This window comes from Salvelinus sp. IW2-2015, unplaced genomic scaffold, assembly GCF_002910315.2.
Source record: "Salvelinus sp. IW2-2015 unplaced genomic scaffold, ASM291031v2 Un_scaffold3245, whole genome shotgun sequence".
Classification (NCBI taxonomy): Eukaryota; Metazoa; Chordata; class Actinopteri; order Salmoniformes; family Salmonidae; genus Salvelinus; species Salvelinus sp. IW2-2015.
Window position 1 is genome coordinate 10,115 of NW_019944532.1, and position 16,566 is coordinate 26,680.

Below are 16,566 nucleotides of genomic sequence, written 5' to 3' on the forward strand. Positions count from 1 at the left end.
CAGGTAAGTACACTGCTGCTACAAACTGCGTATGTACTCTAACAGTATACAGGTGGTCACTGCTCTACCTGGCGTTGTAACTCTAACAGTATAACAGGTAGTCACTGCTCTACCTGGCGTTGTACTAACAGTTATACAGGTGTTCACTGCTCTACCTGGCGTTGTACTCTAACAGTATACATAGTGTCACTCGTCTACCTGGCCGTTGTACTCTTAACAGTAAATAAGACCACGCTCACCTGCGTGTTACTCTAACAGTATACAGGTAGTCACTGCTCTACCTGGCGTTGTCACTCTTAACAGTATACAGGTGGTCACTGCTCACCTGGCGTGACTCTAACAGTATACAGGTGTCACTTGCTCTACCTGGCGTACTGTACTCTAACAGTATACAGGTAGTCACTGCTCTACCGGCGTTTACTACATCAACAGATATACAGGTAGGTCGACTGCTGTTCTTACCTGGCGTTGCTACTCTAACAAGATACAGGTAGTCACTGCTCTACCTGGCTTGTACTCTAACAGTATCAGGTAGTTCACTGCTCTACCTGGCGTTGTACTCTAACAGTTAACAGGTAGTCACTGCTCTAACCTGGCTTTATGTACTCTAACAGTATACAGGTAGTCACTGCTCTACCTGGCGTTTGTAACTGTGAGATACTGCTCCCTGATATGTTCCTAGTTTCAGTCAGTCCTGTTACTCTATGTTATTTCAGTATATGCGTGTAGTCACCTTATTGTTTACTCTAATCTAACAGTATACAGGTTAGTCACTGCTCTACCTGGCGTTGTACTCTAACAGTATACAGGTAGTCACTGCTCTACCTTGGCGTTGTACTCTAACAGTATACAGGTAGTCACTGCTCTACCTGGCTTGTACTCTAACAGTATACAGGTGGTCACTGCTCTACCTGGTTGTACTCTAACAGTATACAGGTAGTCACTGCTCTACCTGGCGTTGTACATCTAACAGTATACAGGTAGTCACTGCTCTACCTGGCTATGTACTCTAAACAGTATACGAGGTATGTCACTGGCTGCTACTCTGGCTTGTACTCTACCAGACCCCTCATTTGCCACGGGTAGTTCACTGAAATTCTTACCTGGCGTAAGTAGTTACTTGCGTGTATACTAGCAGGCCAATTCATTGACGAGGGCTTAGTCTGCCTATGCTATTTCAACATGAGCTAAATGATACTCTAACAGGTATAACAGGTGAATCACTAAGACTCCTACCTGGCGTTAAAATGTAAGCTGCGTGCCCACCATAGATGGTAATAACAAAGGTAGATTCACTGGCTCTTATTATCTCTTGACAGAAATAAATCTTGTGGCTTCAGGCGTGTATCTAAACACGTTACAGGTAGGTCACTGCACTCTAGCTGGCTAATGTCGCGTACAGATTGTCTGTGTACAGAAAACTAATATGATTACAGTCTCGGTCACATGCCGTCTAACAACTGCGAATGCTTTGAGTATACATCTAAACAAGAAAAATATACAGAGTAGAGATACAAACATAGCCATAACATACACATATATGACGGACAGTAAAAATAAAAAAAAAAAAAAAAATAAATATACGACAATGAAACAAAGAAGTAATATAACGATATAAAGTAATTACAACTATGAAATATACTATACAGCTAGGCTGATGGACAATACATACAGGATAGAATAACAGAAGTTAAGGTCAACTGACATACATAGACCTAAGCTATAATATAACTCTCTAAACAGTAATAAAACAATAAGATCACAACCCTACACTACGGAACAGAGGCTATTAACACTACTAAACAGAACAAAAACAAAAAATCGCCGAAGGCTGACGCTCGCGCATCTTACCCTGGCCACCCTAGACTCTAACAGTATACAGGTAGTCACTGCTCTACCGTGCGTGCTAACCACTCAACAGAGGCCAAGATCACGGTTTGTAGTCTCACTGCCTACCTGCTACCTCCGTACTCATCCAGTTAAGCAGGTAGTCATTAATGTTATCTTCTCTAACAGTCTATTCGCTTGCTATTCCTGCACCGAACGTATACAGGTATCACTGCTCTACCTGGCTATGGTAACTCAACGATATATAGAGCGAGAGAAGTGCGTCACAAATGCTATAACTTACTTACCCCTTGTACGGTTTCCTCTCGCCATACAATGGCTCCTCACACCACAGTTTATAACATATGTACGTTCTACTATAGTTCTCAACCGCTGGACTGTTAGTATCTGACTCTAACAGTATTTACAGAGTGGTCCACTGCCTCCCAATACCTGAGCCGTGACGGATGTACTCACTACACTAATGTTCAGGTAGTCCACTGCTCTACCTGGCGTGATACGGCCATACCTAAGCAGACTTTATACAGTTGACTCTAAGGTGCACTGGCTCTACCTGGCTATGTACCTCTCTAACAATATAATACCAGTACGCTCACTGCCAGTTACTACCTGGACTTCTTAGACTCGTACTCTAACAGAGCCGGCTATACAGGTAGTCCATCAGCTCTAACTACGGCGACATAATGCTCCCATATGGTGTACAGTGAGCTAACCACAGAACCTACCTTATTATGCAGGTAGCTCACGCTCTAGCGCGCGTGGCCTATATCTCTAACTCTATTTTGTGCGCTCAACTCTCCCCTACTCAATGGTATCCTGTTGAGAGAGGTATGAAGCTCAGGGTAGAGCAGCTGGACTACCTGCATTATGCATGTTAGATTTGTAACATACCGCAGTTAGAGCAGTGATATGATTACGTAGAGTACCACGCTCGAACGCTGACCTGCTATACTGTTAGAGTACTTAGCCAGGTAGAAGCAGTGGACACCTGTATACTGTTAGAGTACATAAGCCAGGTAGAGGCAGTGACATACCTGGTATACTGTTAGAGTACAAACGCGCAGGTAGAGCAGTGACTACCTGTATACTGTTAGAGTACATATGCCAGGTAGAGGCAAGTAAAGACACACCTGTATTACTGTTAGAGTACAAACGCCAGGTAGAGCAGTGACTGACCTGTATACTGTTGAGAGTACAACGCCAGGTAGAGCAGTGACACCTGTATACTGTTAGAGTACATAGCCACGGTAGAGCAGTGACTACCTGTATACTGTTTATGAGTACAACGCCAGGTAGAGCAGTGACTACCTGTATACTGTTAGAGTACAACGCCAGGTAGAGCTAGTGACTACCTGTATTACTGTTAGAGTAGCATAGCCAGGTAGAGCAGTGACTACCTGTATACTGTTAGTAGAACACCGCACGTACTGTTCTGTTAGAGTATATATACTTTACCAGGAGCAGTGACTACCTGTATACTGTTAGAGTCAAGCCATAAGCGAGTGAAGCTTCTCAGCTGTACATACCGTGAGCGTATATACTGTTAGAGTACATAGCCAGGTAGAGGCAGTGACTACCTGTATACTGTTTTAGGACCTCAGCCAGAGCGAACACAGGTAAGAGAGTAGGCAAGTTAAGGTTACTGCCTCTACTACTTTGTTTTTTTAGATCCAGGGCTCACTAGACTGGTAGAAGTAACACAGGAAGACCAGGTAGTGTTAGAGCAGAACCCCCGATCTTTTAGTTGCTACTCTCACGAGTAGACAACGCAGGATTAGATCAGTGGTATGTAGCCCACTCATGTACTTTTATGAGCTTAGAGAGCCTCAACTACGCCAGCGTATAGCTCTCGAACGTTAGAGCGCGACCTAGGATCCATTTAATAGCGAACATAATCTCCAATACCGCGTAGCCCTGCCACTACTTTGCCATACTGCTAGGCGCTATACTGTTAGCGAGTAACAATCAGGATGAGGAACATGTTAGCACTAACCTATAATATATGACTCCGTTAAGACGTGGCCCTCCACAAAACGCCACATGTAACTTCAGTGACATATCTGGCGTGAACCAGCGGCCTATTACTTCTAGAAGTATTTACAACGCCGAGTGATGAGTCTCATACACTCGTAGACTTTTTTGAACCCTACTCACTGTTAGTGAGTACATAGCCGGTATAGCAGTTGACATGCACTTGAGAGTTATACTCTCTCAGAGGAATTACAAGGAGCGTCCAGAGAGAGTGACGCAGCCTGACTACCACTTAATGCGACTTCTTAGCTTATAACGCCGTCCGTCTCTCTGCAAGTAATAGGTCGCAGGCACTATAAAGGCTGTAGAGCAGTGGAAACTACCTAGAACCGGTGCCATTTGTAATATACTGTTAGAGTAAACATTAAGCCAAGGTAGGGGGCAGCAGTTGACTACCATGAAATTCCTACTGTCTTTAGAGGTTACAACGAGTAAGACTGACCCTTAGAGCAGTTGACTACCTGTATACTGTTAGAGTACTAATGACCAGGCCCCTGAAGCGAGTGATCGATTGGCCCACCTGTGCCTCATCACTGTTCAGAGTAGTCTACCCAAACGCCACGCCCGTGCATGAGCTCTTTGTGTAACTACCTGATATATTAGATGTGTAGAGGATGAGCGAACGCCATGGGCCCGTACGAGCAATAGAAGCTAGCACTACCAGTCTACTAGTCTTGTGTAGACAGCATCAACAGGGCCCCCATAGGAAGCTAATAGGAACTACTCCTGGTTCAGAAAAGTTACATGTTTAGTGATAGCAACATCCCGAGCGCGAGGCAATAAAGAACAATGATGAACTAACCCTGGGTGTACCTATGATTGAGGAGGTAACAACGCCAAGGATTAGTAGTAATAGCATGTGTTAGGTTGATAATCGGTGTACACTTAGAATTCTAATATAATTGTTAAGGATATAGATCACATTGAAGGCTACTCATTTATGACTAATGACTTGCAAACAGTGACTACTGAATATACTATCAACTGTATTGCAGATACATAGCAGCTAGTAGTGCAGTGCTAACACATGTTGCGTCTTTCTAGTTACTGATTGTGGCGCAGCGAACGCGGGCAACTTGCCCGCATGTAGAGAGCAGCAGTGTCACACTCACGTGCAGTGGTCACTCTGCTTAGAGACACGGCCAGGTAAACGATAGTCTTGGAGCCAGTCGCTGACCTGCCGTCCCTGATACCACATAGATATAGAAGATACACAGAGACACAGATAGAAGAAGTGACATGATAGTTACTGTTAGAGTACAACGCCAGTAGAGCAGTGACACGGTATGACTGTTAGAGTACCAAGCGCCCAAGTGGTCTAGAGGAGTGTAAAGACTAGTCTGGCACTGTAATTGACTTGACTCCGCTCCTAGAGTTAGCACACGACACCAGGTACCGAGAGCACTGTGATACGCTACCTCATCGATCTGTGAGTGGTGGCTTAGATCGAAGTGTGCCAGGACTCAGCAGTCTCTCAGTGCCTCACTACCTGCCCTAACTAAGTACTTAATTCAGATGTCCCTCATCTGAGACCGCCGGCTTCCGTACCGAGCAGTAGATTCCTTTCTCTCCTGCTCTTGCTTAGTATGTATCATATCGTCCAGCTTAGCGTAAGCACCGTAGCGCTCTCTTAGTTTATCTCTTTTTTCTCTCTGCTCCGCAGCTACGAGACCAGGCGTAGATGGCAGTGACCATCCCTGCTTCGTGAATCTGATACCGTCTCCTTAGAAGTTACCGAACGCACACGTGTACGCATTCCCCCACTCGTGCGGTGCAGAAAAATCCCAAACCCCTACCAATGTTATTGAGCCCTCGCCATTGTATCACTGTCTCCTAAGGAGTGACAACATGGCGCTAGGACGGTGAGAACCATAGAGCGAGCGACTGCACTGTGCACCTGCTACTATGCGCAGACAACGTATAGACCGCTGCACACCCTTTCCTCCCCCTTTAGCGCTCTAAACCACTGGTTGGATACCCGCCACGCCTCGCCCCTTATCGCTCGCAGCTCTCCTTAGTACTTATTTAGGTAGCTTTACACAACGACAACATGCTTCGAACGGATCTACGTTACAGCAGTTGATTCCGTCCTAACCTTGACTCACTAGCCGCGACCTGGTGAGATAAGGTAAGTTGCTAGTCGTAACAAATTTGTTCTCCTAATAAACCTGATCGAGCGGCTTTGCTCTCCTACTAAGTGCGTAGATATGTGCCCAATCCAATAGACCTTGATCTTGTATAAGAGGGTGCGGAGAACTGCAGAGTCGAGAAGTCCTCTTGAGCCGTTACTCACCGTCCTCCATCTTGGAGAAGACATGGCGCTCAATTGGGGACTGAGCAGGGAACCGGAGCCAGACCAGGGCCCGAGGGATTATGAGGAAAGGGGCGCACGGGACACGTAGTCTGTTGCGCGACGGTACTCCCCAAGTCGTTAGGTTCGAGTCGTTTCCAGCGCGGGTCTCTCGTCGCGCTTTGTTCTGGGTGTATGGGCAGGTAAAGGGACTTATGTTTAGAGGCCAATTACATGACTGCACTTTAACTACCTGGCGTTGTACTCTTAACAAGTATACAGATGGCGTAGTCACTGCGCGGTGTAACTCCCCCTGGCGCTGTAATCTTTCCCATTGCATCGTCTAGACAGAAACAAAAACTTGGTTCTCATAATTGTATAATATTCTCAATTAAATGGCTAAGTGATTTCAAACTCTTAAAAAAAACAAAACATTAATTTTCTTCCTACCTTATTTTCTTCATACCTAACTGGTGTTTTAATCTTCTGCAACGATTCTTATTGGTGGGTACTCTGTATATAGCCTCATTTACTACTCGGGGACGGGCGGTTATTACCCCTGGCCAATAATGATGAGTCTCTTGTGTCCTCTTTCGGCGTTGTACTATTTTCTAAACAGCTATTACAATCTACGCCTTAGTGTCACTGCCTCTTACCTTGGCGTTTGTTACTTACTAACAGTGATATAACGAGTTTAGCAGGGTTAGGTCACTGTGTGCTCTATTCTTTCTTGTGACTGGTGCCTCGTTATGGCGTATGCAGCCTTTTCCTAGCTATACACTATCCTCTAACAGCTATACAGCGTAGTCATACTTGCTATGTGTAACTACCTAGTCGTTGTACTCTTATAACAGTCATTACACCGGTGGCTCACTGCTCTAGACCTGGCGCTCCTGTGCTACTCTAACATGCTATACATGGTAGTCACTGCTTCTACCTGGGCGCCCGTTAGCTTTTTATTTATACTTCTAACAGTATACAGCCGTAGTCACTGCTTCATATTCCTGCCGTGTACTCTTAACAGTATGACAGGGAGCCTAGTCTCATCTTGCCTGCTTCTACCTGGTATGCTTATTAGTACTCTAAGTGCTCATTCTAACTAGTAATACAGACAGTCATAGCTCACCTGCGTGTGACTTCGTCTGTTATCTATACCTCGCACCCGCGCTATGTTTACTCTTAGCCTAACCTCAGTAATAACCTAACCTAGGTAGTCATCTGCTCTATCCGTAACTAAACACACTTATGGGTAAAGCGCCATCGTCCTGCTACTAATAGCTATAACTTAAAGTATTACACATATACAGGTGGTCGAGTCTTCTCCTCCGCTGCCATGCCGCAAGTGGTGCGTACCTATATAGTCTCAGATCTACCCTTCTGGCGCTTGTACTCTAACAGTTTTAATATACACCTGCGGCTGGCTCGTACTGCCCTCTACTGTGGCGTACCCTCTGTATACTTTCTGTAATACGAGCTAATATAACAGCTCCTTAGCTCACTGCCTCCCTATTACTGGTGACGATTGGCTACCTCTAACAGGTATCACAAGTCGCTACAGTAGCCCTTCCACCTGCTTAACTAAACCATGGCTTGTTGCTGCTTACTAAATTAAACAGCTAGTTACAGACGCCTAGCCCCTCAATTACAGTACTGCCCCTTCTTCTACCTCCCGCGCTATGTACTCTAACCAGCTATACAGGGCCCTGAGCTCAGCGTGCCTTCTACCTTCGGCCTATAGTACTATCTTAACAGACTATACAGCGTAGTCACTGCCTCTCCTCTAAGGTAGTATCCCTGGCCGTTCCCATAGTGACCTGCCCTAGTACTTCAGTTAACAGTATACAGCTAGTCACTGCCTTTAGCTCCTTACCTGGCTACATCTTTATGGTAACGCCTACCTCTAAACAAGCATCTAAGAACCGGTACCCTATGGTCCTGTTATAAATAGGCCAACTCCCTCTTCATTTACTAACTTCTGCCGTTTACGTAGGTATGGTAACCTCCTGCCTTCCATATAGATACCCTTACCGATCTACATACCTTTCCCTAGTGTGTTTTCTATGTAAGGTTAACACCTAAAACCTCCGGGACATGTATATGAACAAAATCTTTGTCTCAGCTGTTGACTTACAAGCAACTAAACTCTCAACATAAAATCACTATCTAACGGCCACGCCGAGACTCAGAGACAACGAGAGTGCGAGGCGTTGTCATAGTAAGGTACTAGTATATAAAAACGTGAGAATAGTCCGTCCATAGACCTCCCATATAACATAATAGCCGGCCATCTATTCCCTTTTATTAGGCGGTCACTACTTTATACCAGGATAGTCCGTATGGATTCCCTATTGGTCCTGGTCAAAAGCTAAGTGCACTACCTATGGGCCCTGGATCAAAAGTAGTTGCCTACTTACCTATTGGATCCCTATTGGCCCTGCCCAAACATTAGTGCACTACCCCTATTGGTATTCCCTATATTGTCCTCGTCAATAAATGTATGTGCAACTACCTATTGGCCTCTTGGTCAAAGTAGTTACGACTACCTTATTGGCTCTCTGGTCTAAATAGTAGTACACTACCTATTGGATTCCCTATTTTTGTCCTGGTCCAAATAGTGAGTACACTACCTATGGGCCCTGGTCATAAATGTAGTGCCACTACCTATGGTGGCCCGGTCAAAAGTAGTGCACTTACCTATTATGGTAAATTCCCTATTGGCCCCTGGTCAAAAGCTCCTTGTAATCACTACACATCTTTGGGGTATTCTCCTAATCCTGTGGCCGTGGTTCCAAATGAAGTAAGGTATAGTACTACCTATGGGCCTTGGTACAAACTACCTGCTACCTTACTAATTGTACATCTACCCTTATTTGGTCCTTGCGTCAATAGTAGTGCACAATATATGAGGGAATAGTGGGGTGCTATTTTGGAACGTAACCTAGCCCTGCTGGTATCGATGATTTATATTTGAGATTTCTTCAAAGGTAAGTCCACCCTTTTGCCTGATTTCATCTTTTTGCACAATTCTTTGTCATATCTATCTACCCAAGCTTTTTTAAATATTTTTTTACCTTATTTAACTTCATGGCAGGATACAGTTCAGAACACATTCTCCTATTTACATATGACGGTCCCCTCACTGTTTGGGAAACAGTACCTGGGGGAACAAGTGGCCCTTGTATGCGAGTGGGCAGGAACAACCAGATTTGTTAATCCTCTTGTTCATGCTCTCCGTGGGGATGTTGATACTGTGTCCAAATATCTTTACAGTTACTAGTCTTTTCTCTCTCCATAACACAACCTCACTTATACCTATACCTACTAGTGCCTTTACCTGCCGCTCTCCCACTGGTTGTTAAGCTTTCATGCATAGTAGTCACCATGCCGAATTGCATATTTTCAATCTAACAGAGTGTGCTTAGATATTAAACAGTTAATTCGTGATATTTCTAATGACTTTTATGGTCTTCTAAGCCCAATCGGATCAAATACTTACCCTGGTAGTCGCATGTGCTGTTTGTTGGACAACTAACTATAATCACGTCTACCCAACGTAATTCGTGAACTACTAACCTGCGGTAGTATACCACGTAAGACTAGCCACATTTGTTGAAAAGACCCATAAAAACAGTCCAATAAGTTTATGGCGGATAGAAACCAGCCTCAAATATAAGCATAAGAGAATAATCGAACAGTAGAATCGCATCTCTTTACCTTAAAGACCATATATGAAGGTCTTTGCTCTCTAATTAGTTACCTATATGCTGCGATAAAATGTTCACACACTTATGAAACATGCTAGTTTCGTTTAAAGTTAGCTCTTATGTCAGCATATACAACCGGTCTCTCAAGCCGCTCATGTACTGAAAACTGGACTCTCATGGAGGACCGTCCATCAGGAATGAAAATGACTCCAGAGTTTACCTCTTGCATGCACCTAGCGAGGACTATCCGTTGTCATTAGAAGTAGCCAGCCCAGGATAAGGAACAAGACCCAGCCATGATAACTCTACCTCTGCTGCAGAGGAATACTACGCATATAGCACCTAAGTTAACCAGACCACAGGAAAGGCGCTCAAGATGAACCCAAGAGGAACAGAGTGTTAACCTCTGTCTGCAGAGTGTTCCCTTACGTTTCATTAGAAGAAGTTACCGAAGTCCACGCCTAGTTAAAAGGATAGACCAGAGTACCTCTGCTGCACGAGGATACGTTCATTAGATAGTTTACCAGCCACAAGAAATTGCTGCCTAAAATAAAGTGCTCAGAGATTCAAGTGACAGGATTCTACGTAAACTGTGTTTTCAAGGAACCCCCGAGTGGCGACGCGCTTAAAGCGCGTTCCTCTCAGTGCTAGACAGGTTGTCACTTACAGACTCCCCTGTTATGGTCTCCTGACTTCCAGGCTGATGATCACAACTCCGGCACATTTAAATTGGGTGAGGTCTCTCATTTAGGGGCGCCGCCCGCCACAATTGAGCCCCAGTGTCGGTTGCGCGTCTCTTTAGTACCGGCTCTCAACATACCTAGTAACCTCTAAAACCGGAACGTCTAGTAGAAACTCACTATTAAGGCCTCACCCGTCATTTACTCTAAGAAGATTTTTGTTTCTTAATATCTGTTCTTGCCAAGTTTGAAAATAAAGGGTTAAATAATGATAAATACAATTAAAAATTTAAATCATAAAAACATGCAGGCAGCCCTTTCTCTTTAAAAACCCTCGAATTGCCTGGCAAGAAACACTACCTCATATGCACACCAATAAAGAGAAGTCATAAAATAGCTAGTTCGACCAAGAAACACGGAGCATTCAGTATGACATTATTACAATGGAAATCTTTTGCGTCTTGATTGAAGTATCCAACATACTTGATATTTTGAGTAGTTCCACCCGTCGCGTGTCGCATATTCTTTGTTGAGATGCAAGTAAGTTCTGCCCTCTCATGTGAAATTCCAGAGCATTAAGATCCTCTCGCTGTGTGCGGTTTCCACTCGTTGAAGCGATGGAGTGGAGGAGGTGTTGATGGTGTGGGGTGTTGGTCAACTAATATCGCTTTTACGTTGCACACTGTCAATGGATTTTATCATTAGAGAATTCGTATAAGGCCCTAACATTACCCTGCATATGTATGCCAGTGTACCACGCTGGCCAAAAACTCATTGAGCTAAAATTGCCCCAAGTATTGGCCATCCCATATGCGTTTTGGCGCTTAGCGTGGGACTATGCATTTTGTTTCTTCAACAGGACAAATGACCCCCATGAGCGACCCCTAGCCTCCAGGCTGTTAAGGGCTTTATGACAAAGAAGGAGTGTGAGGGATGAGTGCTTACTCATAACAGTAATTGACCTGGCTCGTACCACTAATCAGCACCTATTCTAAATCCTACCAATTTGAGATGACTACCTGTATACTGTTAGAGTACAACGCCAGGTAGAGCAGTGACTACCTGTATACTGTTAGAGTACAACGCCAGGTAGAGCAGTGACTACCTTGCAAGCCATTGAGGATAGAAGTGATTTCAATAGACTTGACTGGAGACTGCAGAGTCAGAGTCCTTTGGTTCTCACCGTCCTCCATCTTGGAGAAGACATGGCGCTCATGGGCTGAGCAGGGACCGGAGCCAGACCAGGGGCCGAGGGATTTGGAGGAGGGGCGAGGGACACGTAGTCTGTTGGGGGACGGACTCCCCAAGTCGTCGTTCAGTCGTTCCAGGCGGTCTCTCTCCGCTTTGTTCTGGGAGGGCAGGAAGACTATGTTTAGGGCATCTTGTGGTAATCTCCATGTTATCTTCATAGACAGAAACAACTGTCTATAATGTATATTCAATTGAAATGGCTAATATTCAAAATAGAATTAAAAAACAAACATTAATTTCTCCTACCTTTATTTTCTTGCGGTGTTTAATCTTCTGAACATTCTTATTGGCCGGACGTACAATCTTGTCAGCTTTGACCCACTCATCATATCTAACGGGAGAGACAGAGACACAATCACAGGTCAAAGGTCAGTTATAAAGCCGATGCCCCAAATGGCACCCTATTCCCTTTATAGTGCACTACTTTAGACCAGAGTCCTATGGGATTCCCTATTGGTCCTGGTCAAAAGTAGTGCACTACCTATGGGCCCTGGTCAAAAGTAGTGCACTACCTATAAGTAGAGAGATGAGTCGCAGGAGAGATACATAACCTGTTGGCCATGATATGAGATATCTGCCGGTAGAGAATGAGCACTGTTAACTGTTAGAGATCGCAGGTAGAGCGTGACTACCTGTATATAGTAGAGTACAGAAGGTAGAGCAGTGACCCATGATTATAGAATAAGTATAGAGTATTAAAAATGACTAGCCTGAATACTAGATTATAGAAGATAAACGCAAAGAGATAGAAGAGAATGAATAAACATAGTATCAGAGTTAGGTACACGCAGGATAAGCAGATAGAACCTAAGTATAAAAACTGTTAAGAAGTATAGCAAGATAGATGACAGGATGATACTGATATAAAACTGTTAGAGTACAACACTACAGAAACGACAGGTAGAGCAGTAGACTACCTGATATACTGTTAGAAGTACATGCCAGGTAGAAGATGATAATTGATATACTGTTAAAGAAAGTACAAGCCAGAGTAAGAAAGGCACAAAATGACATAATAGATATACTGTTAGAAGATAACGCCAGGATAGGCAGCTGACTCCTTAATACTGTTTAGAGTACATAGCCAGGAGAGCAGTGACCACTGTTATACTGTTAGATGTACAACGCCAGGTAGAGCAGTGAATACCTGTATACTGTAGAGTACAACCCAGGTAGAGAGCATGATCCACCTGTAATAACTGTTACGAGTACATATGCCAGGGTGAGCAGTTGACTACCTGCTTATTACTGTTAGAGTACAAACGGCCAAAGTAGAGCAGTGACAATACCTGTATACTGTTAGCAGTACAACGCCAGTAGAGCAGGTGATCTTACCTGTTATACTGTTTCGAGTACATAGCCGAGGTAAGCCAGTGACTACCTGTATACTGTTAGAGTACAACGCCAGGTAGACGCAGTGACTACCTGTATACTGTTTAGAGTAACATAGCCAGGTAGACGCAGTGACTACCTGTTTATGACTGTTCAGGAGTAACATAGTCCAGGTTAGAGCAAGTGACTCCTGTTACTGTTAGAGACAACGCCAGGTAGAGCCAGTGGACACATGTCATACTGTTAGAGTACATAGCCAGGTAGAGCAAGTGACGCACCTTATAACTGTTAGAGTACAACGCCAGGTAGAGCAGTGTTTTACTACTGTATACTGTTAGAGTACAACGCCAGGTAGAGCAAAGTGACTACCTGTATACTTGTTTGAAGTATGAAGCCAGTAGAGCAGTGATACTCTGTATAACGTTAGAAGTTAGCATAGCTCAGTGTAGTAGCAGTGACTACCTGTATATGTTTAGAGTAGCAACGCCAGTGAAGCAGTGACTACCTGTAATAGCTGTTTAGAGTACAGTAGCCAGGTAGGAGGCAGTGACGTTTACCTGTAATTACTGTTAGAGTACATAGCCAGGTAGAGCAGTGACCTAGCTGTATACTGTGTTAGACTGTACAAAACAACGCTAGGTACGAGGCTAGTGAGCTACCCTGTAATACTGTTAGAGTAACAACGCCAGGTAGCGCATGACTACCCTGTAATTACTCGTTAAGTACAACGCCAGGTAGGAGCAGTGACGCTACCTGTTATGTTAGAGTACGCCGGGTAGAGCAGTGACCACTGTATTCTGTTAGAGTACAACGCCAGGTAAGAGCAGTGTACTACCTTGTATACTGTTAGAGTGGTACATACGCCAGGGTAGAGCAAGTGGAGCTGTATACTGTTAGAGTAGCCATAGCCAGTGTAGAGCATGTGTACTTACCTGTATAGCTGTTAGAGTCAGACGCCCGTAGAGCAGTGACTACTGTATACTGTTAGAGTCAGCAACGCCAGGCGTAGAGCAGTGACTACCTGTATACCTGTTGAGAGTACAACGCCAGGCTAGTATGCAGTTTGACCACTGTATAAGCTGTTCAGAGTACAGACGCCAGGCTAGAGGCATGACTACTGTATATACTGTTAGATGTACAACGCCCAGGTAGAGCAAGGTGACTACCTGTATACTTGTTTGACGAGTACAGAACGCCAGTAGTAGCATGAACTACGTGGCTTATACTGTTTATGAGTACACACGCCAGGTTAGAGCAGTGACTACCTGTATACTGTTTAGAAGAGTACAACGCCAGGAGAAGCAGGTGACTAGCGCTTGCAAGCCATTGAGGATAGAAGTGATCTTCAATAGACTTGACTGGAGAACTGCAGGAGTCAGAGGTCCTTTGGTTTACTCGTTCCTCCATCTTGGAGAAGACATGGTGCGCTCCTCGGGCTGAGCAGGGATCCGCGAGCCAGACCAAGGGCGATGGGCTTTGGAGGAGGGGGAGGGACACGTTATGTCTGTTGGGGGACGGACTCCCAAGTCGTCGTTCAGATCGTTTCCAGGCGTTCTCTCTCGCTTTGTTTCTGGAGGGCAGGAAGACCTATGTTTCAGGGCATCGGTGTGGTACATCTCGCATGTCACTTTCATCGACAGAAACAAAGTCTATAATGTATATTCATTGAAATGGCTAATATTCAAAATAGAATTAAAAATACAACATTTAATTTTCTGTCCTTCCTACCTGTTTATTTTCTTCGGTGTTTAATCTTCTTGAACATTCTTCATTGGGCCCGGCAACGTACACTTGTCACTTTGACCACTCATCATATCTAAACGGAGAGACAAGAGTCACAATCACAGGTCAAAGGTCCCAGTTATAAAGCCGTGACAACACACCCAAATGGCACCCTATTCCCTTTATAGGTGCACTCATTGTAGACCAGAGTCCGCTAATGGATTCCCTATTGGTCCTGGTCAATAAAGCTAAGTGCATGATCCTATGGGCTGGTCATAGATAGTAGTGCTACTTACTCTATTGGATCCCTATTGGCCGCTGCCCAAAAGTAGTGCACTACTATTGGATTCCCTATATTGGTCCTCGTCAGATAGAATGTTGTGCAACTACCTATTGGCCTCTGGTCAAAGTAGACACTACTTATTGGCCTGGTTCTAAAAGTAGTACACTACCTATTTGGCATTCCCTATTTTTCCTGGTCCAACAAGTAGTACACTACCTATGGGCCTGGTCAAAATGTAGTGCGCACTACCTATGGCCCGGTCAAAAGTAGTGCCACTACCTATTGGAAATTCCCTATTGGCCCTGGTCAAAAGTCTTAAGTCACTACCATTTTGGGGATTCCCCTAATCTGTGCCGTGGTTCAAATGAAGTAGTATAGTACTACCTATGGCCTCTGGTCAAACATACGTGCACCTACTATGTACACTCCTATTGGTCCTTGGTCAATAGTAGTGCACATATATAGGAATAGATGGGGTGCCATTTGAACGTACGCCTGAGGTAAGATTATATTCTGATGATTCTTCAAAGGTAAGTCGCACCCTTTTGCCTTGATTTATCGTTTGCACAATCTTTGTACATATCTTCTCACCACAGCTCTTTTTCAAATATTTTTTTACCATTATTTAACTTATGGCAGGATACAGTTCAGAACAGCATTCTCCTATTTACAATGAGCGGCCTACTGTTGGGAAACAGTACCTGGGGGAACAAGTGCCCTTGTTCGAGTGGGCAGGAACAACCAGATTGTTAGTCCTCTTGTTCATGTCTCGGGGATGTTGATACTGTGCAATACTTTCAGTTACTAGTCTTTCTCCATAAAAGACGCTCACTATACCTAACCACTAGGCTTACCTGCCGCCCCCACTGGAGCTTCATGAAGTAGTCACCATGGAATGCATTTCAATTAACAGATGTGCCTTGTTAAAAGTTAATTTGTGGAATTTCTTTGCTTGATGTGCTCTTGAACCAATGGTTTGTGTTTGTGACAAGGTAGGGCGTAGTAACAGAAGATAGCCCAATTTGGTAAAAGACCAAAGTCCATATTTATGGCAAGAACAGCGCTCAAAATAGCAAAGAAACGACAGCTAACAGTCATCTACTTAAGAGACCATGAAGGTCAGTCAATGCGGAAAAATGTCAACAACTTTGAAAGTTTCTTAAAGCTGCAGTCGCACAAACCGTCAAGCGCTATGGATGAAACTGGCTCTCATGAGGACCGTCCACAGGAAAGGAAGACCCAGAGTTACTCTTGCTGCAGGAGGATACGTTCATTAAGAGTTGACCAGCCACAGGAAAGGAAGACCCAGAGTTACCTCTGCTGCAGAGGATTACGTTCATTAGAGTTACCAAGCACAGGAAAGGAAGGACCGGCAGAGTTACCTCTGCTGCAGAGGATACTTACTTTCTAGAGTTACCAGCCACA

General features: G+C 44.4%; 1 protein-coding gene across 1 annotated transcript in view; it reads right to left on the minus strand.

Moving 5' to 3' along the window:
- LOC139025772 (AT-rich interactive domain-containing protein 4B-like) overlaps window positions 1-14,752 on the minus strand; it is a 17,280-nt gene extending 2,528 nt beyond the window's left edge. Inside the window, exons 1-5 of the mRNA XM_070440965.1 lie at window positions 14,532-14,752; window positions 12,051-12,135; window positions 11,737-11,902; window positions 6,442-6,512; window positions 6,173-6,356 (exon numbers count right to left, since the gene is read on the minus strand). Coding sequence (XP_070297066.1) covers window positions 6,173-6,356; window positions 6,442-6,512; window positions 11,737-11,902; window positions 12,051-12,135; window positions 14,532-14,752 — 727 coding nt within the window. The remainder of the gene's footprint in view (window positions 1-6,172; window positions 6,357-6,441; window positions 6,513-11,736; window positions 11,903-12,050; window positions 12,136-14,531) is intronic.
- Window positions 14,753-16,566: the final 1,814 nt, after the last annotated feature.